General features: G+C 35.2%; 1 protein-coding gene across 2 annotated transcripts; it reads left to right on the forward strand.

Annotated features, from left to right (window-relative positions):
* The first annotated feature begins 438 nt into the window (after positions 1–438).
* On the forward strand, positions 439–24,113 carry LOC111049238 (POC1 centriolar protein homolog A). 2 transcript variants are annotated; one of them, XM_039425390.1, is made up of 10 exons: positions 439–743; positions 3,791–3,949; positions 4,361–4,600; positions 10,357–10,511; positions 12,721–12,920; positions 16,577–16,696; positions 19,798–19,947; positions 22,203–22,311; positions 22,818–22,891; positions 23,707–24,113. In XM_039425390.1, the coding sequence occupies exons 2-10, from the start codon at positions 3,795–3,797 to the stop codon at positions 23,848–23,850; spliced, it is 1,347 nt and encodes a 448-aa protein (XP_039281324.1). In that variant the 5' UTR covers positions 439–743; positions 3,791–3,794; the 3' UTR covers positions 23,851–24,113. The 2 variants fall into 2 exon arrangements, with proteins under 2 accessions (XP_039281324.1, XP_039281325.1); XM_039425391.1 differs by having other exon boundaries at positions 456–882.
* The last annotated feature ends 1,823 nt before the right edge of the window (positions 24,114–25,936 follow it).

Here is a 25,936-nt window from a genome sequence, read left to right on the forward strand (position 1 = left end):
AATCGCTCCGATTTTTGTCGTGACAAGAAGATCAGAGGCCAGATAAGGCGAATGGTCATTTAGAAATAATTTCTGCATATTTTCCTTTTCACACTTTCGTCAACCATTGGGTGCCTGCAGCAAGCAATTTTTTAAGAATGCGACGTCCGCCATGCTACACTCTTTCCAAGTTTATTGCCTTCGCACGCCTCGTCACCACAAAAACGGTAGGCTGGGAAGTGGTGGCAAGAAGTCATTTGCACTCTTCTATTATTGTACCACAAAGTAGAAGGAATTATCTTTCTTTCTCTGCGTTTGTACTCACTGTAAAAGAGTTTGCCGCTGGTAATATTAATACGTCGCGACTGCCGTGACTGCAAACCACTACTATAACCAATAATATTGTTATTTGATGTATCGATTCATAGATGTATTGAGCAAAAGTTCGAGACTCGATATGAATTGTATCGATTTTTGTCTACTGCTACTGTTTTGAAATTTTTGTTTTCTTGTAAATTTTGTAACGTACTGCAAAAATTTGAATTGTAATTTTTGAATACATTTTACATTTGATTACTTTTTGTTGAATATCAACCTGTTTGTTCCATGTCCAAATATGAAAAGACTGTGTTTATTTTGTTTTTTCATACAGTTATAAGGACATAGGCTATCTAGCCTAAATGCAAATTTAACCAAAAAGTTAAACTTTGAAATATGAATGTAAATTGAAAATTGCCACAATCGTGTTTATATTTAATACACCGGTAATTGCATTGCCATCATTTCATTATCTTGTTATAATTTAGAATAGAAAGGGGGCACATTTTACATATGTGTAAATATTTGAATTTGGCAATAAATTTGAAAATAGGCTATAAATTCGCTTTTTTCTCTGCCAGCCAGGTAAGTTCAGTATATTATTAGCGTATGGCTTTGAATGGTGGGGAGACCCAAGGGTAGTTCTACCTCGCCGTATATAGTCCAAAGTAAGGTAAGTCCAGTAATAATGTTGTTATGTTTGGAGGGACAGATTCAAGGATCCAACGATTCAAAGAACCTTACACATCAACCAGAGCTTATTTACCTTATTACCGCTACGTTGCCGTTGACCAGTTGTCGCTGGATAGGCTGTGTCAATGTTGCTTAGGCCTTATTTTTGATCAGTGGACGGCCTCAGTCCCCTCGTCATGGATAAACTCTCCCACAGAGTATAGCCAGCCTTCATCTCATCCTTCTCTTCAAGTCGGTAGACCCCAGCCTTTTTAACACCTCAGGCAGAAGATTGAAGAGCTCCAGCGCCAACATTAAAAATGATCCCTGAGTCCTCGAAAGTCTAAGTGTGGTGGTGAGTCGCACATCTTTGTTCATACCTTACAATGTTATCCTTTACATGCACAAGGGAGTCAATTTCATACTGACTATAGACGGTCAATATGTTAAGAGCCGAGAACAGTACGTGGTCTGCAGTGATCAATTCTTCCCACAGATGACAAAATCCTAACCGCCTTCTTTTGCAGCAGCAATATTCTTCTCGTCCCTACCGCATGACCCCACAGTAGATTTCCATTAGGTGTTGTGTGTCCCAAGTGCGTTAGTTGGGAAAAACAATACCTGTGCCCTTTACAAGATCCAGGAGTTTTTCCCTATACTAACATTTTATCACCTGGTTGCTTGCAGCCAAACAGAGCCCTTCTCCTTGCCCCTAGTCTCTTGCAATCCAGTGTGATATGCTTGGCAGTCTCTTCAGACTGATTGGTCCTCGTGACCTACGTGAGTTCCATTCCAGGCTCTTTCCGCTGAGGGAAGAGTCACCAAATTGCCTCTAGGGCGCCTGGTGACTGGCCATCCTTGACTCAGCCTCTTCACCCACATTTGTGCCTGGAGTTTCACCCATCTATGGTCTTTTAGGTTTTTTCTTTTAGCCCCTCAAAAACTTTACAGGGTCAAAAGCTTCATCTCCCAAGTAGTTTTGCCTGAATGACCGCCCTTCTTTGATCAGTGGTAAGGTTTGGTCTCTCCACCCGCAAACTGTTCGGTTCCTCTATTGCATCCTCAGGCATTCCTGCGGATTCTTGCTTTCCTAGACTTCTGAGAAGCTCACAAACAGCTTGGGAAGTGGATTCGACCCAGACAGAGCCCCGCATGTCTAGGCAAGGCTAAACACTACAGGAGGGCGCCTGCAGGCACCGTTAGAGACACTATATAAAAGGACCACCCATCAGCACGGTGCTCATCACACCTAAGAACCTTATACCTTATACCTGCTTCTTCATCCATTACCCACACTTGTTGGATCAATGGCGTCATTTAATGCAGACTTCAAGAAGAAGTAAGAATATGGCCAAGGAAGGCCGACAGGTAGAAAAAGAAAGAAATAATGGCAGACAGCTAAGTCAATGAAAAAAGTGCCATTCTAGAAATGAAAAGTTCCAAAGCATAAGGAGAAGAAGGGCTTTTGAAAGGGGTCCCTTCTAGTCGCCTCTTACGACAAGCGGGGATACTGTGGGTGTATTCTGGTTTTCTACAAATTCTTGCGTCTGATGTTCGACTTAGAGCTCCCCCCACACACAGGGGTAGACACTAGACAGTAATAAACTATACTATAGTACTTTTTGAATAACTAAGTAAATTAGTATATTCAATAAGCAGAAGTCATTAACTTACACACATAATTACCACCATAACTTATTTTGATGAGGATTTTCTTTAATAATTGGAGACGAATTTGAGAATTCTTGGTTAAGGTTGAAACATAGTAGAACGGCGAAGTTAGAGTATCAGAATTCAGAAAAGGTAGCTGAGGGTGTTAATAATATAGCCTAATGCATGTATCTAGATGGTTCTCCGCTTCCTTCTACATTATACCCCAACTTTGCCGCCTACCATTTGCTCTGATAAAATTGAATATTGTGACGGTGCCTTCTATCTTTGTCTTTGTCTCACAACAATATGTTTTGATCTTTGAGCTTGCCATTCACTATCCGATGTGTTGTCCAACTTGATGTCCATCAATTCAACGTCGGAACGTGAATGATGTAGTTGTGGGTGGGAAAAATGCTGTCGGAAGTCTGGTGAACTGTTGAAGTGACTTGTCCGACCACGCAAGGTCAGCCGACTAGTCACGTTCGATTTGGAACGAGAGTGGAGATGTTTGACTAACCAGCCGGAGCGTGAGTGGTGAAAGATCCTACGTGGTGAACCAACGTACTTTGACCAAATTGTCGGATAGTGAATGGCTTGCTTTAGTCAAGCCAGCTTTAAGCGGCCAGGTTAGCAGAGTGTACAAATACACTAAAGCAGCCTGCATATAGAGACAACAGCTTCCACTAGCTGTCGAGGGAACTCGGAATTGGAAACTCCAATGTACATTTGCCGAGTAAGGTCGCCAAAATCTGGAGTTTGGCCGACAGAATCTGGCGACCCGGCTGGTGACACTCAGCGCAATAAGACACAATTCCCCAAAACTTGCTTAGACGCTTAGTTGCCGAGACTGGTGACTTCATAATACCGGCGCACCCTTGTCTGCTAGCAGCGCTGCCTGGTCGTGGGTTTGAATCCCGCCGGTAGCATGAATGCTTAATCATCTCTCCCCATCACCCACTTACAAACAAACAGCTCAACTGAATAAGAACTACTTATCCATATTATTTCAAAAGTGAGAAGTTATTTATTCTATTCATTAGGAGTTAGGTATATTTTGTAACCTATATTATTTCAAATTTGAGGAGTTAGTTTTAATTTTAATTATTTATCATTCAAAGGAAAAAGTCTCATGAAGATAGTTTTAATTTTAATTATTTCTCATCCACAGGAAAATGTCTCATGAAGATCCTGAACTTGTGAGACATCTTCAAGGTCACAAAGGAGAAATTACTTCTCTCACATTTGATAAAGATAATAGATTTCTCGTTACATCGAGTATTGACAAGAGTCTCATGCTATGGAAACTCAATCAGAATGGTGCTTTGAGGTAAGTAGGTAAACTTGAACAAGTTTAAGGAATTGTTATATTCGTATAACAAATATGACGTTTATAATATTATAAGTTGTTTTCGATCTGTTACACTTGTATGAAGCTCAAACATCGATATATTTTTAATCTGTGATGTGTATATTCTCTAAACTATCACATAAAATAAGAAGAATCTCTTATTCAATATTGAGTCTGTACTACTGTGCATTCTTTCCATTCACTCAAATAATAATATATTTCATTTTTCAGTTATTAAAAACAATATAAAAATATGAAGTACCCTTTTATTTAAAACTTTATAACATATGTTTATGTTTCAATTTAAATTAATGGTATTTCATGGTTTTTTTATAGTTTTTAATCATTTTAATAAATTAGCCTATACAAGTGAGTGATTTCATTTTTCAGGTTTTTGGGCCATAAAGATGATGTACTCGACGTGTCTTTTTCACCAACGGGCAAACTTTTGGCGTCCTGTTCAAGAGATAGAACTGTACGATTTTGGGTGCCAAAAGTGCGAGGTGTGTGCAGTAATTTCAAAGCGCACACTTCTACAATACGATCGATTCAGTTTTCGTCTGACGGCAGACATGTCGTTACAGCCTCCGACGATAAAATGATCAAAATCTGGGATGTTTCCAGAAAGAGGTAAGTTGAAATTTCTGGTAGATTTTTCTAAATTTATAAAACGTACTCCCGCTTCTAATAGCCAGTTGAAACTTGCTAACATTAGGGCTCAACTTACACTTACGCGACTCGAGTCGCGAAGAGACTGCGACTCTAATCGACGCAGCATGTGTTTTCAAATGGTGACACTCAGATCAGTCGATTCTAGTCACAGCAGAATTAGATCATTTTAAATATGACAATAATACGAATTAGATAAGGCAATATATTCATAATAATTATTATAACATTTGTTACATGCAAATTAGTGACGAATTAGATCTCATATTTCTAATAAAGTATGATTAGAAAATAGAGTAGCATAGAACTGAATTAGGGACAATGAGCGAAAAAGTCGTAAGGGCGAGGAACTGTACGATTCGAGTCGAGGTAGTGTGAGTTGAGCCTAAGTCTCGGATTATTTGAGTTTTAATAACAAGTACAGAGTGTTTCAGAGAAACGGGAAATTTTGAAAGTTGAATAATTTCAAGTACAACAAATCTATAAAAAACGGTTTTAATATAATTCAATAGTAAAAATAATGTCATTTTAGAATAAATAATACCGTAAAATTTATTTTTTGAAGATGACATCTTGCAGGTATGTTCCTTTTCTACGCAAACATTCCTGTAGTCTCTTCATCACATTGTCCATGCATGGTTTGACGTAACATTACAACTGGAATCTCTGAAATCGCTAATCGAATCTTGGCTTTCAATTCTGCAACAACGAAAGAAGTGAAAGCCAAGATTCGAGAAGTGATTTTAAATTCCAGTTGTAATGTTACATCAAACCATGCATGGACAATGTAATGAAGAGACTACAGGATTGTTTGCGTAGAAAAGGAATATACCTGCAAGATGTCATCTTCAAAAAAATAAATGTTACGGTATTATTTATTCTAAAATGGCATTATTTTTACTATTGAATGATATGAAAAACTTCATTTAAAGATTTGTTTTTCTTGAAATTATTCAACTTTCAAAATTTCCCGTTTCTCTGAAACACTCTGCATAATCTGACATCGCCGATTTCTCACCGACATTAAATCCATAAAGTCCTCCGATTGACTAATTATCAGGACTTTCTGGGTGCCGTGTCGGTGAGAAATTGGCGAGTGCGAAAACTGCTAATAGATGTCATATGTTTAGATGGAATGCTAGCATGAAAGTGATAATGTTATAGCAGTTTCGTAATTGAAATCTAAAAGGTCATGTCGAGTGCATGTCAGATTTAATAGATGGTCATCTGTTCCACCAAGCTCGGTCAAGACATTGGAACAAGTTCAAATCAAGCACGGTTGACAAGGAGTGTATTGGAATATATTCACTGGATTACTAGGTGATAGTTACTGCCGATAATTATTCCATTGTACCTATCTAGAACGAGCTTGGTGAAAGCGGGCCTAAGAGTTGCCAATCTGTATCCAAGTTGTGCGGACTTTCTATGAAGCAAGTTCATTTACATTGCATTTAAAACAATACTGTATATTGTTATGAAGAGGATCAAGGTTTTCCACTTGCCATATGGCAGCTCAACCCATGTTGGCTGTTGCTGCTAAAGCTTAAATTCAATTTTTTTTTTTTTTTTAAGTAGTTCAACCTAGTTTAGGTTTGAAAGGAAATTCTTGTACACTATAAAAAGCTCTATCAACTAAATATTTTTTCATTTGTTTTTTGAAAATCTTCAAATCATCATTACTTTTCAAGATTTGAGGTAGCTTGTTATAAAATTTCCTACCAATATATCTGGTTTTTGTTCAAATAACCTACTATTGTGACCCATTATATGATAATCTGCTCTGTTTCGCGTATTATACTCATGAACATCTGAATTCTGGATCACACCACTCGTTTTCACATGCATTACAACTTCATATACATACAAAGATGGCACAGTTAATAGACCAAGCTTTTTAAATAAAGGCCTACAAGAGTCTAACCTATTCACTTTCTCTATACATCTGAGTGCCTTCTTTTGAATCTTAAACACTCTGTCCATATTTTGTTGAGATGAATTACCCCATACTAAAATAGCATACCTAATATGAGATAGTATAAGTCCATGGTAAGCAGTTAACAGTAGTTTTTTATCATTCAGCCTAGCAAGCTGCCGCAGGACAAATACCCAGATGATATCTTATTACATATCCTCTCAATGTAAGGATGCCATGTTAATTTCCTGTCCAATAAAATTCCCAAGAATGCTACTTTCTCTTCTTGGTCCAATTCATTTTCCTCTACAAACACATTTATTTCTCTATCCTCTACTGAATTATATTTACTTTTGAATTGTAGGAATTGACATTTCTTACTATTTATTGTTAATTGCCTTTGCTTCAAGAATTGGACAATTGACTGTACTCCAGTAAAAGCATTTATTTCTAGACTATCTAATAAATAATTGTTAAAGATAAGCGATGTGTCATCAGCAAACAACAGAGCTCTGTGATCTTTTAACTCTTTTGGTAATTGGTTCACATACAACAGAAACAGTAAGGGACCCAGAATTGAGCCTTGAGGTACTCCAGCCTGGACCTCCAGTTTTTGAGATTTAATTTTTACTATTTCATTCCCATCCACCTTGGTAAGCTCAACACACTGGTTTCTACCTATGAGATATGATTCAAACCATTTTAGTTCTATACCATTCACACCTACAGTTTTTAGTATTTCCAATAATATTCTATGGTTCACACAATCAAAAGCTTTGGATAAATCAAGAAATATTGCGGCTGCCTTCTCACCTGAATCTATTATATCTATTAGTCTTTCAACAAGGGATACTATTGCAGTCTTAGTAGATTTCCCTTTCTGGAACCCATGCTGTTCATCACATATGAAATTAATTTCTTCCAGGTGCATCAATAACCTATTTAAAACTACTCTTTCAAAAATTTTACTTATTACATTTAGAATACTAATGGGTCTATAATTTTCAACTCTCTCAGAATCACCGCTCTTGAAAATTGGCAAAATTTTTCCTTGTTTCAGATCATCGGGAAAATACCCTGCTCTAGTGAAGTATTAAGGAGATGCAATAAAGGGTCCAGTAATTCATTTTCACATTCTTTTAAAATTTTGCTTGAGACCCCATCCAATCCTACTGTTTTTTTGTTATTCAAATTTTTTATTATTCTTGACAACTCATCTCTTGATAATGGATGAAATTTAAATACCTTTTCAATTGGCTCAGCATTTAATTTAGTTGTATTATAAGTATTAGTGCTCAGTGACTTTTGGAGATTATATGCAACCTGTTGATAATATTTATTGAAAAAGTTACAAATGTCTATACTATCATCCATATAATTTCCATGTTCATCGATTATCCTAGGGACATTAGTAACTGTATCTTTTTGAGCTGCTCTCCTATTTCTATTAATTCCCTCCCAAACAGCAGAGTTAAAATTGGTACTAGTTGTTAATATTTCAGCTGTTTTCTTACACTTAGCTTTCCTCACTTCTTTTGCATAGTTTTTCTTTAGACATTTGTATTTGACTTCACTCGGAACATCCCTCACTAATTTAAATTCCTCATAAGCTTCCCTAACAATATTCTTTGAGTAAGAATATCTTCAGTTATCCATTCATCTACTTTGTTTAATTTACTTTTTACTTTGACTTTTTTTATCGGACAGCATACACTAATGTGAAATCTTAGAGTATCAATGAATTGCTTATATTTGTAATTTAGGTTACAACTGTTATAGACACTACTCCAATTTTCTTGAAGCAGTTCCTGCTTCAAACAATTTATATTTCCTAGCTCATATTGCTGAATTTCTTTCACAAAAGTTTTTTTTCTGCTTGGATTCTGGCCCTGCAACTTAACATCTAAAATTTGATAGTTATGATCTGATAGATCTGAGCTCCCTAACCTGACATTACAACCTTCTATATTTGTGAGGATATTATCAATAATTGTCTGTGAAGTTCGAGTTACTCTTGTATATTCGTGTACCTTAATTTCTAAATTATTCATATTAATAATATCTCTAATATCCTCTGTCATTTTATCCTGCCTGGCAAAATCGGTATTGAAATCTCCTACTACTATAACATTTGTGAAACGAGCGGTTGTAATTTCCAAAAGTGTATGGAGCAGCTCACAAAATTTTCACGTCTGTACTCTCAGCTGAATCTGCTATTGTACTGCTGGAGAGGAGTCCAGTCAGTACTTTTGTCTCTGTCAAGAAACTGCACCTCACAACCGACATCAGTCGGAGGTTGGAAGGAACAGGAGTTTTGTCGAACTATAGGATGCCTCTTGTCAGTAGCCTGTTGACTTCGCTCAGGAGGATTGGAGGGGAACAATTCAGTTAGATACAAGTTATCATCTCTCCAGAATTGGAGGGGAACAATTCAGTTAGATACAAGTTATCATCTCTCCAGAATTGGAGGGGAACAATTCCATTGCGTGTATGGAGTCCTGGTTGATTTCAAACATCCTGTCGCAATTCTGCAGCTTTCATTGAGAGCCAAGTAAAATTTCTATTTTATGCAATACATGAATGTTATATACAATATGTGCAATACAATATCCTGTATATAGTATATTACATTTTTTTACTTCAATAGTAATGATAATTTCTATTATTATCAACTAGCAGGTAACCTGTGCTAACTGTAAAAGTTGGACCACTGGGAAAGAAAATGCAAGAGACAAGGATGAGGTAGTTTGGGCATGTACAGCGACGGGAGGAGGATTATGTTGGACGAAGAGTGCAGGATTTGGTTTTGGATGGTGTGAGAGGACGAGGTAGACCTAGGATGAGGTGGGGAGATAGAATAGCGGCTGACTTGCGGGAGAGGAGAGAGGAAGCATTGGATAGGGCTTTGTGGAGAGGCAGGCTAAGAGGAAGGAATGCCGACCCCATTTAAATGGGATAAGACACAGCCAAAGAAGAAGAAGGTAACCTGTGCTCCTCAAGGGTCTAATTGAAAACTTGACAAACTGAAATTTTGAAGAATTGAAAATAGGCCTATAATCATTCTTGGTAAATAAAGATCTATATGCAAAATTTCAAGTTAATCAGTCCAGTAGTTAAGACGTGAAGATGCTTCATTCGTGAATTTCCTATCCCGTACGTGTGTGTATAAGCCAGTTCTTTCCTTTATTATTATTATTATTATTATTATTATTATTATTATTATTATTATTATTATTATTATATTATTATTATTATTATTATTATTATTATTATTATTTTATTATTATTATTATTATATTATTATTATTATTATTATTTTATTATTATTATTATTATTATTATTATTATTATTATTATTATTATTATTATTATTATTATTATGCGTCAAATTCCCTTTTATGGAAATCGCCAAGTATTCACTTTGTATGCCTTACTAGATCCTTATTTCTTCGATTCTCCCATTTTTTTTCTTTCTGGCTGATATAGTCTCTCTTCTTTCTTGGGAAAAGACCACATTCCTCCTCTTAATTTCCACTGGACGTGGAAACACGTTTGCAACATTCCTTCTCAATTGGGTTCTGTCAAATATTATGCAATCATCAATTCCTGCATCAGATAAGTCCTTCTGTACATTTTTAATCCAATTTCCCCCCTTTATCCAATTTCTTTCCTTTATTATATTATAGATTATAATAATTCTTAAATATTGATGAAATTTTTATTGTATCAAACTTGATTTCAGAAAAAATAGTTCATCAATCATTTTTTTTCAATAACCATTTTATAATTTACTTTCACCTTGCAGGTTCGTATCCTCATTTGTAGGACATAGCAACTGGGTGAGGTGTGCAAGATATTCTCCAGATGGTCAAACTGTAGTCTCCTGCTCTGAAGATAAGACTGTCAAAGTTTGGGACTCCAAAAGCCATGAAATCGCCCATACATTCAACTTAATGAGAGGTACAATCATGCCAAGTGATGAATGATTCTCAGAATTTATAACCGTCCATTTCACAGGCTGTGATTGGTTCTGGTAATTTATGTAGTTCTGCCCAAAATCGAATTTACAGAATAGTAACTTAGGCGATATATTGTTAATTCTACATGACCCATCTAAATGAAGTAGTGGTCAAGTGGTGAATTGAACATTACTGTCCAAATTGATAGTGATGAATGATTCTCAGAATTTATAACCGTCCATTTCACAGGTTGTGATTGATGCTGGTAATTTATTATGTAGTTTTGCCCAAAATCTGAATTTACAGAATAGTAACTTAGGCAATATATTGTTAATTCTACATGATTAATCTGAATGAAGTAGTGGTCAAGTGGTGGATTGAACATTACTGTCCAAATTTCGCTACATCGACAAGTAAAAAGTATTCTATCCTATTCTAGAGTAACAACTTATGTATAGTATTCAGGAACACTAGGATGTTAAGTAGACTCACTCTAAAATGAGCTGTCAATAACATGCATCTTCAAATAACTATAAGAATGTACTGTTATCCATTTATTTCATTTATCATTTTTACTAGATTATTTTATTATTATTTACAACATATTTTGAGTTTCAGGTAGTTTGTAAATCTACTTTTTATTTAATTAGTTTCTGCTGTGACACATCGATTTCTATCTTTACTTTATCGTACTACAATACTTGTCTACAATCAACATGTTCAATGATTTATTTCAGCCAATAAAATACATTAAGTACATTAGGCTAGGTCAATTTACAGTCAAGTCATATTATCACAATAACAAATATATATCAACTTAAATTATATTACAGAATGCACTAAATTTAGTTTTTGGAAATATAATACATGCAAAATACTCAAATTGCAAAATACATGCAAATACTTGAATGGAATTTATTTTTCATTTTTATAGACACGATATAAATAGATTGAAAACACTTGAAAACTTTAAAAAAAATTTAAAAATGTTTTATTGTTCAATAAAAATGAAAAATAAATTCCATTCAAGTTCAATTCTACAATTCCTTCCTCCAATTTTAGTCTAATTCTTTTTTGATTTCTAATTTAAATCTCCTCTTTTCTATCAATCCATAAGCTACACCTTTCCTTATTCATTACTCACTCAAATCTTAAATATCCCGTTTGTAACCGCCACCTAAATACCCCATAATGTCTCCTGAATCTGTACCCTTTTTCTCTCCATCCGTCTGCACCGCGTAATCTGTGGTTTCTGCTGCTACAATTGGGGCTCCGTGCATACTCTGTGGTCACACAACCGTTGGATTCAAAACTGCAGTCTTCTCGGTTGAGAAAGGAGACACAGTCTCCGAAAATTTCCCCCATTTCTAATGTAAGTTTTTAAGTTTTTTCAATCTATTTATATCGTGTCTCCTGTTTTAAAGTGTCTTCTGTTGTGTGCTATATATATATATATATATTATATATATATATATATATATATATTATATATTTTTTTTTTTTTTTTGAAGACTGTCATCACTTCACCGGATGAACAGTGGCTTACAATGATCAATCCTTCCAGTCCTCACCACAACTCTAACCGCTCGCTTCCGCAGCAACAGAACCCTATCCACACTGGTCGCATGTCCCCATAGGATTGTTCCATAGGCTGTATGGCTCTGAAAAAAGGCAAAGTATGCCTGGCGCACAAAAGTGTCAGGCACACAATCCACAAGCCTCCTCAACAAGAACACAACCCTACTGAGCCTGATGCGTAGTTGATCTATAATGAGTCTCCCACGTCAATTTACTGTCTACGGAAAACCCCAACAGTTTCACAGTATCTGTGGTGGAATTCTGGGGATTGAGACTGAAGACTAGCTCCTGAGTCTTATCATTATTGAGGGCCAGTCTATTTGCACCAAACCTCTGGGAAGCAATATCATACAGCTCTCTAACAACCAAATTGGCAGACTCGATACTATCATTCTCAGCAAATGTTTGTCATTAGATTTTTGAACTCCATAATGTTTGATCATTATTGATTGGTATCAATGAAATTGCTTCTGCTGACGAAGCAATTAGCATCAGAATGTAGGAAATTACATCCTAAACTTTTTATAAGATTTGTTCGAACAATATTCTTTTCGTAGGTTATTTCTATTGTCTAGGTAGAGTGAAGGTTGCTTCGATGATTGTGAAATGTGAATAATAGTTGATTGTTTCAGGATATGGTGTTCACGTTGCCTATCATCCGAATGGTTGGTGTGTGGGTGTTGCTATGTCGAACGGTGTTGTGAAAATCTTCGATACCAGGCACAAAAACCTGCTGCAACTCTATGACGATCACTCAGATACAGTGGCTCGTCTATCATTTCATCCCTCTGGTGAATACCTGATGACAGCTTCCCACGACTCGTCAATTAAAGTAAGAAATACGGCAATTCGTTGTTTCAGTTTCTTAAGTATCCCTTTTTATTATGCTTCTTGCATCCCAATCGGCATCTTTCCGACTCGTCTATTAAAGTAAGAAATACGGCAATTCGTTGTCTCAGTTTCTTAAGTATCCCTTTTTATTATGCTTCTTGCATCCCAATCGCCATCTTTCCGACTCGTCTATTAAAGTAAGAAATACGGCAATTCGTTGTCTCAGTTTCTTAAGTATCCTTTTTATTATGCTTCTCGCATCCCAATCGCCATCTTTCCTTGTTTATCCAGTCTCCTTCAAAGAGACCTCTATTCTCAATTTCGATTTCTCCGTTGGTTGAATTTCTGATTTATATACTTAACCTTTATATTGTTTTTTTTTCTTTACGGCTACTTTTAACATGAATAAAAATATTAATCTGAGTACCCTTATAAATTATTTTGTCATTAAAAAATAATTTATAAGGGTACTGAGATTAATATTTTTTCCTCCACCTACTGTCTTAAGTACTTCCTTTACTCCCTGAAACATAATACTAAAGTGTCACTTTTTCGCTCTCGGTACTAAAAAACGGAAAAACTCCCTAGGGAGGAAGAGAGACTCCATTTAAATAACATGGGAAGCATCTCTATTTTAAAAACTTACATTGTAATAGGTAAGAAGGTCTAAGCTCAGATGAGGAAGCATATAGAGTAGTCAGTCATTGAGCCAACTAAATTCAATACCTCAACCAGATTTGATCAACATAATGAAATATATGTCTGTATGCTAAAATTATTACAAACTTTATATCACTATACTAATATTTTTTATATTCCATGCTATTCAAAATACCAGCCAACGAATATTCCTTATTAACTAATCAAATTTGAAACGGGAACTTCATCATAGCTGTAGTTGTGGTGGCCATTTTTGTTAGAACTTTTGCCGACAGATAGCGCTGTTGGCGGAGAACTGTGATAACAAGCCAACTGTTTCTGTTTACTTTTTAGATTATGTTGTAACACATTGTTTGGTCACGTACATTTTTAAAAATTATTTTATTTGCAGTTTTTATAAAAATGTAGGTGGAGGAAAAATGTTGTGTATATCACGAGTGAAAAATGTTTTTTCCTCCACCTACTGTCTAAAGTACTTACTTTACTAAAGTGTCACTTTTTCGCTCTCGGTAGTAAAAAACAGAAAAACTCCCTAGGGAGGAAAAGTGACTCCATTTAAATAACATGGGAAGCATCTCTATTTTAAAACTTATATTTGTAATAGGTTAGAAGGTCTAAGCTCAGATGAGAAAGCATAATAGAGGTGTCTGTCATTGAGTCAACTGAATTCAATACCACAACCAGAAATTTGATCAACTCATGAAATATATGTTTGTATGATATATTCTTAATATTAGTAGACGATAAAAATTTATACAATTTTAAAAATATTTTATTCTATTCAAAATACCAGCCAACAAATATTTTTGATCTGCAATTCAAATCTGAACCGCGTGATCTGGAGTCAGCCATTTTTGGTAGACGCCCATCTGATATAATTGTTACAACTTTTGCCGATAGATAGCACAATCGGCAGTGCCAATCAGACGACCGGTTTCTAGGTCTCAGATTTTAGGTTATGTTGTTAGGAAACATTGTCACCAATACGTAAGTTATTAAAATGATATTATTTGCAGTTTCTATAAAAAAAAGTAGATGGAGGAAAAATGTTGTGTACATCACGAGCGAAAAATACGTTTTCTCCCTCGGGAAAATTGTTCAAACTTTTTCCCACAGGGAGAAAAAGTCGTACTTTTCACTCTAGATATACAAATAACTATTTCTCCCTCAGGAAAATTGTTGCCCTCGGCTTCGCCTCGGGCTTCAAACTTTTCCCTCAGGGAGAAAAAACAGCACTTTTCACTCTAGATATACAAATAACTATTATTTGCCGCTTATACTTCATTTATCTTCTATTCATTATTGAAATATAAGAATAATCATCATTTTAATCCCCCTAATTTTATTATAATATATGTCATCTCAAGTTGTAAACTATTGATGCGAAACTGTAGTGAGGTCCACGCTATAATGACAGTGATGAAAGATAGGGGAAAAACGTCGCCGATCCTCTGTCTTGTCAATGCCTTCTATAGACGGTAGCTGATACAGGTTTATTTATGTAATATTAACTGTTCATTCTCGTTTAAAATAATCAATTATATTTTATAAGGCAAGAGATTATATTTTTCAATAATTTCATAATGGATTAATGAATATTTTGTCAATTAATTATTAATTCTACATTGTTAAAAGACGATCTGGCAACAGAGCAAAGCGAGTAAGAGATAGCGCTATCAGCTTTGTTGTTGAATAATAGACAAGGATAGCAATACCATTGCTAATTAAACACTGTCATTATAACGTGAACCTCACTATAGTGTTTGGTATGTGCTTTGTGTTGCATACAATTCATAAATCTCCATTCGTTGAATTTCTTATTTTTATACTTACTCCTTATCCTGCATTTATCTTCTATTCATTATTGAAATATAAGAATAATCATCATTTTAATCCCCCCAATTATATGTCATCTTCTTAGAAGGAAATATTTCTACTATTCATTGTAGAAATACTTCCTTCTTAGAAGATGACATATAATTTGGGGGATTAAAATTATGATTATTCTTATATTTCAATAATAAAACAATTATTAGTATTAGTACAGTATTACTAGTGGCGTACTAGTAGAAATACTTCCTTCTTAGAAGTAATAGAATTAGCCTATGTCTCACACACTAATATTTAAAAAGATAAATTTCAGTGACATTAGTCTCATTTCATTGAAACAAACTTTCATTCTGTGTCCATTTTTTGAAAAACTTTCAACTGTTACCTGGCTGAAGTTAAACTATGTCAAAAGTGAAGCTCTATCTAAAATATTCCTTTGAATTTTACAATAATTTTCGCAGGTCTGAAAAAAGAATGATTTATCAAGCATAATGTTACCTTAGGGCGCTGACAGACTGGTCGAAAAATAGTCATCCGCAACGAACCGGAATGATTTGCTAATAACCGTGAAATAGGAGAAATCGCTTTGGGTTTTCACATTGTTCATTCTTAGACCCAGCAACTTTTCGATTTTTTACAAAAAATATTATTATTTGTGGTCTTAGAAACAAAATTCAAACTTCTATGGAATCAGTGAGTTGATTAGATTATTATAACATTTCAAAAAATTAAATATCTCGATTAACGATTGGATTTTTTTAATATAGGGAAACAATAAGCAGGCAAAAAAAGTCTAGTGACCCTCCAAAAGGTGTAAGGAATGGGTTCCGGTGACTAAACTCTACCAGTGTGAACGTTTGCAATCAGAAGATTATGCGCCATTACTATTGCTCTCCTCTGCAAATAGGACAGGTTCTATTTTCTGGCAAGATTTTTTTATCACCGTTGACAGTCTGAAGACTTACATTTAAAAAGCACATGTCTCATCTTTTTGGGAAGTATCGGCCGACGAAAAAATCAACAGTGTGAAGCCAGCCTTACCAATTATTGTTCTGTATCCTTCAATTCAGTCTCTACAGATTTTACATTAATTTGTACGAGATACAGAACATTTTTGTAAAACTTTTTTTTGGACAAAATTGAAACTTACTGTAATATGATTTCCAGGTGCTGGATTTAATGGAAGGAAGGGCAATATATACGATTGAAGGTCACAAGGGTGCCATCACATGCGTGGCTTTCAATGACGGTGGAGACCAATTCGCTTCTGGTTCTGTTGACAATCAGGTAAATAAACGTTTCCAGTATCATTTTCAAGAAATTTATTGTGAACCCCTATTTATAACTGAAACAGATGCTTCTATAATACGTGTGCTTTATACAGGTGATTAAAAAAGGACTTTACAACTTTGAATATTCATATAAATCTTATTAAACAGCACAGCTGGTTTCGATGTTGTTTTAAACGAAAACACTTCAAGTTTTTTTACTTTAAACTAAATATGTTCTATGTGACTTCCGTTGGTTATCCTGCAGACATCCCATCGATAGTCGATTTCTTTCCAGACTCGCACTAGCATTTCAGGCGTAACTTGGAATATCGGTATGGTTTCAAATGCTAACGTTTTTTAAATACTCGCCAAACTGTCGATTGTGGGAGCTCTCGAGATGCACGCCGGGTCTTGACAAAACTTTGTCTCACTTGCTCAACGACTTCGTCAGATGTGCTTGGACGACCTGAGGATTTTGTATGTTTTACTGAACACCCTCCCTATTTCTAAAACACATTTATGCCACTCATAAATTGTAGAACTACTAAGAGGATCTTTAGTGTACTTGGTACAAAAATTACGCTGAAATGTTGTCACAGACTTCGATTCTTCAAACCAAAACACACAACTAGCACGCTCGGGTCCAGTGAAGGCAGCCATCTTTGACGTAACTGCCGCTAGCGCTTGTGCGGTGCAACCAAAACCAGCTGTGTACCTTGTTTAATAAGATTTATATGAATTTTCAAAGTTGTAAAGTCCTTTATGAATCACCCGGTATTATATTATATTCAATATTTGTGTATGGATGATATCTTTATATTTGTGCACTGTTCAATGAAAATCACGACTGTCAGGGTAATTCAATTTCAATGAATGTTTTGTAGAAAAATCGCAGGTTTGGGTAAAGAAAGAATTAATTACCGAGCATAATGATACATTACCAATACAGTATCTACAGATTTTACATTACAATCTAATGTACCTTAATAAAGATACGGTTCTATTGGGGTTGTCTTATTCTTCTTTAGGTACCATCTCCATTACGGAGGTTGGCTACCATCATGACAATTCTTATTTTGTTGACTGCTGCTCGGAAGAGGCCGTGTGACGTGCAGTTGAATGCCTCCCTCAGGTTTCTCAACCAACACATTATTCTAATTCTCTTCAAATGAACTGATTATAATATTGTGAATTAGTGAAAATGATTCTTTATGTCATTAAAATTTCACACAAAACATTGTAAGACCTGATTGGAATCCTCATTGGATGATTCGAAAAATGTATATCCTTATAATTTTGACAGTTATCTTGAAGATAAAGTCCCACTGAGCGCTTACCAACAAATTTACCTTGTATTATGAGGTACAGAATTACGTACTTTTAGGTCCTCTCATAATGCGCCCTAAGGCTCAACTCACACTTACACGACTCTAGTCGGAAGCATGTGTTTTCAAATGGTGACGTCGCGGAGACTAGAAAATCAACTGGTCTGAGTGTCACCATTTGGAAACACATGCTCTCGACTAGAGTCGAGTCTCTTCTCGACCTGAATTGCGTAAGTGTGAGTTGAGCCAAAGTATTTCAACTTCCTGATCTTAATTTCACGCACAATATCCAGTTGTTTACCCATACGTCTGAGAACCTCTGCATTTGTGACTATCTGTCCAAGATATACGGAGCATATGCCGGTAGGTCTAGCCTCACATACCTTATTCAGTGTCCATGCTTCTAACCCATACAAAAGAACAGGGAACACATAGCTCTTTAAGAGGCGGGTCCTGACCTCAAGAGACAAATCACAAGCCGACAGACAGAAGAGGTCTCATTTTTACAAATGCAGCTCTAACCTTCTCAATTCACTAACTCATCTTGATCTCTGGCATGTGACTTGCATTGCAGCAAACGCGGGTACCCAAAAAGTTATAATTGGGTTGTCTAATGTAGCCTAACCCCCTGTTGGTTGGGGAAGCTTTGAGTCGAACATCGTACTCAAGAATGTGTTGAAAACCAGAACTCACCCACAGTATCCATGCTTGTCGTAGGAGGCGACTAAAAGGGACCCCAAAGCAACTCCAGAAGTTGCCTTGCCTTCAAACCCCATCAGGGTAGTGTCGTAGGGGCAAAAAGAAAAACCCAAGAGACCAGAGATGGGTGAAACTCCAGGCACAAATGTGGGTCAAGAGGCTGAGTCAAGGGTGGCCGGTCGCCCTAGAGGCAACTTGGCTGCCCCTTCCTCAGCGGAAGGACCTTCAAAGAAGGCCAGGAGTGGAACTCACGTAGGTCACGAGGACTAATCAGTCTGAAGAGACTGCCAAGCATATCACACTCGATTGCGACAAACAACCAGGTGATGAATGGGATGTTAGTATAGGAAAAACTCCTGGTTCTTATAAAGGACACAGGTATTGGTTTGCCTAACTAACATACTACTTGGGAACACAATAAGCTTCGGTTGACGTGTGGTGTTCTTTGAAACTTTGGATCTTTGAATCCGTACCTCCAAAAACAATAAACAGTAATATAGCCTTATTGTAAAATGAAACTATAATATAAATTAATGTATTTCTTCATCTTTTGCCGTCAATAAGTTTATGTTTCTGGACTCGGAACTGTAATTTGTAAATGACAGTACAGTAATTATGTTCATGTTAATGAGTTTTGATGTTTTCGTAGTATTTTGAACTCAGACATTTGTTTCTTCAATGTTTCCAACTTTTTACAAATGAAATAGATTTAACTTTATAGTGAAAATTGAATTTAAACTTTGAATCGAACAAGAAACCAAGTTTACTTATAAAATAGAATTATAGTACCCTTTGAAATTAATAAAATAATAGAATAATATTATAATACAAATTATAACTACTAGTTTCGGTGACGACTATAACCTGACGATGGTGTAAACACTGAAACTAGTAGCTATAATTTGCATTCTTATTATATTACTTTATTAATTTTAAAGGGTACTATAATTCTATTTTATAAATAAAAGAAAGTAGCCCTGAATTCATACATTTTAACAAGAAACCAAGTATTTCCTAAAAGTCTTCAAAATTCCTTGTAAATTTCTGATGTATTATAATATTTTTTGTATCGTATTTCATCTCTGTGTTGCAGGTATTTCTTTGGAAGACAAATTTTGATCAACAGAAATTTACAAGAGAACCGAAACATACACAGCGAAATAATAATAGTTCAAGTAAACCTGATGATTCACGCCGATTGTCATTTGTGGCTGACAAGCGAACCACTCAACCTGAAATTACAGTAAGTTCATTGTTAGTTATTTTTACTTTCCTTGCCCTACTACCATAGGTAAGGAAAGTATTGCTTTCCAAAAAAAATTAAGGTACCCCAATTTCAAGTTTTCTATACGTTTCAAGGTCCCCTGAGTCCAAAAACATGATTTTTGGGTATTGGTCTGTGTGTGTGTATGTGTGTGTGTGTGTATGTGTGTGTGTTTGTGTGTATGTGTGTGTGTGTGTGTGTATGTCTGTGAACACGATAACTCCATTCCTAATTAACCGATCGACTTGAAATTTTAAACTTAAGGTCCCTATACCATGAGGACCCGACAATAAGAAATTCAATAAAATTCAATTTAAGATGGCGGAAAAAATGGCGGATAATTACTAAAAAACCATGTTTTTCTCGAAAATGGCTCTAACGATTTTCTTCAAATTTATATCATGGATAGCTATTTATAAGCCCTATCAACTAGCATAAGTCTCATTTCTGGTAAAATTTCAGGAGCTCCGTAATATTCTTGAGAAAAATGGCGGAAAATGACTAAAAAACCATGTTTTTCACGGTTTTCTCGAAAACGGCTCCAACGATTTTCTTCAAATTTATACCATGGATAGCTATTTTTAAGCCCTATCAACTGGCATAAGTTTCATTTTGGGGAAAATTTCAGGAGCTCCGTAATATTCTTGAGAAAAATGGCGGATAATGACTAAAAATCCATGTTTTTCACCGTTTTCTCGAAAACTGCTCTAACGATTTACTTCAAATTCATACCATGAATAGATATTCATAAGCACTATCAACTGGCATGAGTCTCATTTCTGGGAAAATTCCATGAGCTCCGTAATATTCTTGAGAAAAATGGCGGATAATGACCAAAAACCAGGTTTTTCACGGTTTTCTCGAAAACGGCTCTAACGATTTTCTTCAAATTCAAGCCATGGGTAGCTATTCATAAGTCCTATCAAATGACATGAGTTTTTCCTTGGAAAATTGCAGGAGCACCGTAATATTCTTGAGAAAAATGGCGGATAATTACTAAAAAACCATGTTTTTCACGATTTTTTCAAAATAACTTGACCGATTTTTTTCAAATTCATACTCTGTATAGTTATTTATCAGCTCTATTAACTGGCATGAGTCTCCTTTCTGGGAAACTAATGGGGGGTCCACCTCATCCTTGAGAAATGGACTTTGTAACCCTCCTTCTCGTGCATGAGGTAGGTAGGTAGAGCAGTTCATAAAAAGAACACATAGTCGAGATATTAATTTCATCTGTAGAACAGCTGTTTTGACGACTTTAAAAAAATGACGACTAAAAAATCATTGAATTTCACAATTTACACAAAGGAAAAAGTACTCTGAAAACAATTATATATACACATATACAAAAGTCTGATCGTAGTTTCGAAATATGAGCAAGGAAAGTTGTGTGAGTGTACCACACCAGATTTTTTCTTACATTGTCCAAATCTATAAATTGTTTCATCCATGTACATATTTTATATTTTATTAATTATACAATATTATATTGTTTTATTCCTTTTTTGTTCCTTTATGATTCATTTATTAATATGTGCCCAAGTATACAGTGTCATACACTTATAATTTTCTTTGTTCTCCATATTCGTTCTCCAAATATTGTTGATGAGTGAGTTGATTTTCAGAGATCTTACCTTCTTTCATTTTAATCAGACGTGCAGTCTCTTCATCTGTTTTGAATTAGTCTTATACTTTCTTGTTTCATTTTGATGACACTTATATCCATGACTAAGAAAGTAGTACTCTACTGTAAGAGTAAAACACGAATGTAGATAGTAGGTAATAATAATAATATTATCGAGTGACCTGGCTGGCTCAGTTCTGGTGTCAGAGTTTTCAGGTCGCACCTGATCAATTTCAGGGTCTCTTACAGAACCTAACTACTGTTATTAGGCAGCTGGGACCGACAGCTTGACGTGAATATCCGAAACACGGGGGTTGCGAAGTTTTAAGTTTTGTGTAAAAAGTGTATTCAGAGAGTCAAAACCGTAATAATCATGCACTGTATACATAAACGTTGATTTCAAATAAGTTGTTACTAGGTGCTAGTTTTATACATAAACGAAGTTTTCCCTTTGAGGGAATTATTCCCAGGAGTGGCCAATTTTTACCGAAAATGCTTGGACTATATCACATTCATCTCTAATATTTTATGAAGGGAAATTAATACAAATCTTACAAATTTCCACACTATTATTTCAGTGTTTAGTAACAAATATTTGATCGCTCTACAGGTAACAAACGTTGACTGCCTGGATGAAAACGAACTAAGCAGAACATACATAGCAGAAGAATTTCAAGAAATCGGCGATACTGTTAGAAATAATAAATCTGTCGATAAAGGTATGTCATCTCATCAATACTGGGTAATGTAATAATTCTGTCTAATCTTCTATATCTATCATATCAATGGTCTAGCTATGGCCTTGATATACAAGAATGAAGTGGCACTGATTCATCATTCATCGAATAATCACCATTTTCTAGAATCTCTTATTTTATCTCAAAATATTTGTATATTTCATTCCAGATTCAAGTTATTTACTTCTTGTTGTAATAATGGTACTCTTCGAGACAATATTTTAATTTATGGAAAATGTTAGTAGCTCGTATTCATGAAAGTAGAACATTCTGTGACGATGAGATATTTGCTGCTCATTTACATGTTGTAAGCTCATTACACCTCTTATCTGTTAGGTTTATCTACTTTTATATATCGTGACATAGTTGAAACAGTTTTTGACGTTTTTGGAGCATTTCAAGTCCATGTTTATCTATTAAATACCTCTGTGATTCCATGAGTTATATCCTGCTCATTTTCATGTTACTTTTTGTTATTGTTTCCACAGATGTAAATCGAAATAGCACAGAAAAAGATAAAGCCAAGTGGAATGAGGAGGAATCAGAAGACAAGAAAGTGACGGTAAGTAATTGGGCTGTTGTGTACATTCAAAACAGAATCAATCCAAAATAAATTCAATCAACTTTTTATTTGATCCCTCAAATTACTAGGATATACTACTAGTTGCACTAGATAGTAAAAGGATGAGAACAAATATTTGTTTTGAGTGTTATATGATTTAAAATTCTCTGGAATTGTCAGAAGTTTCAAATAAAAGTAACCAGAACATTCGTCAGTTCCGTATCTGATGAATCACAAAGATCTATCACAGAAAGAGCTCCAGCAACTAGTGTGTCAAGCTTCCTATAAATCCATCATAATAACGGTATTGCTTGGTAGGTAGACTCTACCATAGTGATTCAGTTTGACAAGGCATAATAGTCTCCTATATATTGTTTGAGATTAATAAGTGTTGTTTTTACACTGGGGATAATGATTTTTAATAATATTATTATGCCTTAGACTGCTGCCTCTGAGCAGTCACTCTGGTAAAACCGCTTGGTAGGTTAAGTGGAAGAGGGGACTCTTATTGCCTCAACTTCGCCCACATCACTCTCGTAATGCTGTAAAGTACAAATAAAATACATTTATCTATCTATATATCTTGTCACTCTCCCTTGGGGATTGGAGCCCAGGGGAAGGATATTCAAGACTTTCTGTAAGGGCCTTAAACTTAATTTTATAAACCTTAGCTGGCTCAAAAAAGTCCATTCTTTCAGAAAGTTGATTTGCACTTCCAAGGCCTCTTTCTACTGGTAAGGTGCAGCTTCGTATCATTATAACACCGTTTCAAAACGTTTTATGGTACTATATTTTGAAAAACTATTCTTTTACAGATGAAAGACGTTCTAACTGCCCTAAAAAACATTGAGAATCAGATGAAAGCAGCTGAAGAGAAGAACCAACTTTCTATGCAAGTATTGGAATTAAGGCTTTTGAAATTGGAAACCGAAATTAGTCATCTGAAAAATAAAACGTAAACTTGATTCTGTAACAAAACCAACCACTAGACATCGACTAAACTTTGAAATCCTTATTTCAAAGAAGTTATCTAAAACTGAATATTCATTGAAACTTGCTAATAATTATTGTCAAAAGAAATTGATTTAATTATTCTGATCATTATGAGCAAGTTTTTTTGTCTTGGATGTAAATTTAAAACTCTGGAGCTATACTATTAACTGTCAATTAAGCCTAACAAAGAAATGTTCGTTTTTGAGAAAAATATATTTATTTTATACATTTAAATTTGTACTAAGTTTTAATTTAAATTTTAATGATCCTCAATTCTTTAGAACTCTCCTTTATTACTCCTGGTTTATTTCAATAACTTTTTCACTGACAATATTTTTTTTAGAAGAACTTGAAGATTCTGGTTTTAGGGCTTGTGGAAGTGGAACAGTATATACGAGAGAAAAGAACAAGGAAATGTTCTCTAATCATCCAAGAAACTGCAAAAGAGGGACTGGCTAGTTAGAAAACTAGTCAGATGGAAATATAGACTGTGTGAATTGATTTTTATTCTTTTAACAAATTATTGCTACTTTTGAAACTGTAAACAATGAAATTTCCACCCTTTCACCAATCCTCACATTAAATATGATAACATTATTATCAGCAGTTAACATTAATAGGCAGTTATTTAAAAATATATTTGTTAAATATTACAATTTGTTCGTCCATTCATTTCTTTCTCGAGTATATCAGCAAGATTTCAAAATCCCTCAGGACTTAATCCAGTGTTTTTAATTGAAAATTAATTTCCAAGTCTATTTGAAAACTCAAATTATTAATCAATCATTTTTATTATATGAATGAAAAAAGTTTGATATGGGTACCGTAGGCTACTGTATAAAATAAATCTGAATAAATTGTGTGTCAATGTAATTTGATTTCTGCACCTTTTAAAAGATGATATGGGAAAATTCTGAAAATATGAGTATTCTCAAGTGATTGCTATACGTTCTAAAAACGCTTACACACATGAGGAAGGCAGGAAGAATCTGAGGGGGTCCTCAGCCTGAAGAATAAGTAATCCTGTCGGGACATGTGCCAGATGTAAAGGGTTCTCTTCCAAAAAAAGAGCATTATCCTTGCTAGTAGAGCTTTTCAGATAGAAACGTTTTGACGTTCCTGTTGGGGGTGAATGTGATCGCGTCCGAGTTAATCTCACGTGCTCCCTGGATATCTCCGCAATCAAAAGATACAAAACGACTCTTGACGTTTTATTGAATGGAGAGAACTAAAAGATCACTACGTGGCGAGACTATTTCGAAACCACATCGGTTCTTTTCAGTACAAAATATTGTAAATTCATAGCTATAATAAACGTCATGCTAATAACTTTTAGAATGGAATAAGGATACCGAGATTAACTATAGGATAATAATGTTTTCTTTACTCTGTCCTTTGAGCCTCCACGTACTATATAGGTTGGGTAGTACTTACCTACAATATTATTTTATTTTTATTGCGGATGATAACCACGACATAAGCTTTTTTTGTGCGTGGGTAATGGGAAGTACGAGGGTGAATTATGAGATGATTAAACGTCCATGCCTAATCGATGGGATTCGAACCCGTGACCAGGTAGCAATTAGCGGACTGGAGGGTGCAACGCCATAGTCAACTCGGCTATCTGGCCAGCAACGATTGAAAGATAAAATATAATAGCTACACATCAGCCCATGTAAATTGAGGAATGTACTATGTGGAAAATATTACTTTCCCTACAGCTACCTCGGAAAGTGGCCATTCCTGCACTGATTACAGAACGCAAAGAATCACTTTTCCGCTCTAGTGCGGGAAATTTTTTTTCTGCACTCCAGATTTGCAACATGGCAACACAAAATAGTTAGTAGGTTATATGGAGCACCAGTGCAGCAAAATCAAAATGAAGTTGGTAACAGTGACTGTTGTGCACGTTATAATAATATTAAGGACAACGAGGACAGCCACCACATGAGTGACAGCCGCCCCTTCATTCATTTACTACTACATTATTCAATTTGACAATAAATTAAGGTTTTTATTAATAATAAAATTACACAGAAAAACATTTGATGC

The sequence above is a fragment of the Nilaparvata lugens genome, chromosome 3 (genome assembly GCF_014356525.2).
Source record: "Nilaparvata lugens isolate BPH chromosome 3, ASM1435652v1, whole genome shotgun sequence".
In the NCBI taxonomy this organism is placed as follows: Eukaryota; Metazoa; Arthropoda; class Insecta; order Hemiptera; family Delphacidae; genus Nilaparvata; species Nilaparvata lugens.

Coding starts and splice junctions, on each gene's coding strand:
- LOC111049238 (XM_039425390.1), top strand. CDS start 3,795: ATGTCTCATGAAGATCCTGAACTTGTGAGACATCTTCAAGGTCACAAA. Junction 3,950..4,360: donor AATCAGAATGGTGCTTTGAG/GTAAGTAGGTAA, acceptor TTCATTTTTCAG/GTTTTTGGGCCATAAAGATG. Junction 22,892..23,706: donor CAGAAGACAAGAAAGTGACG/GTAAGTAATTGG, acceptor ATTCTTTTACAG/ATGAAAGACGTTCTAACTGC.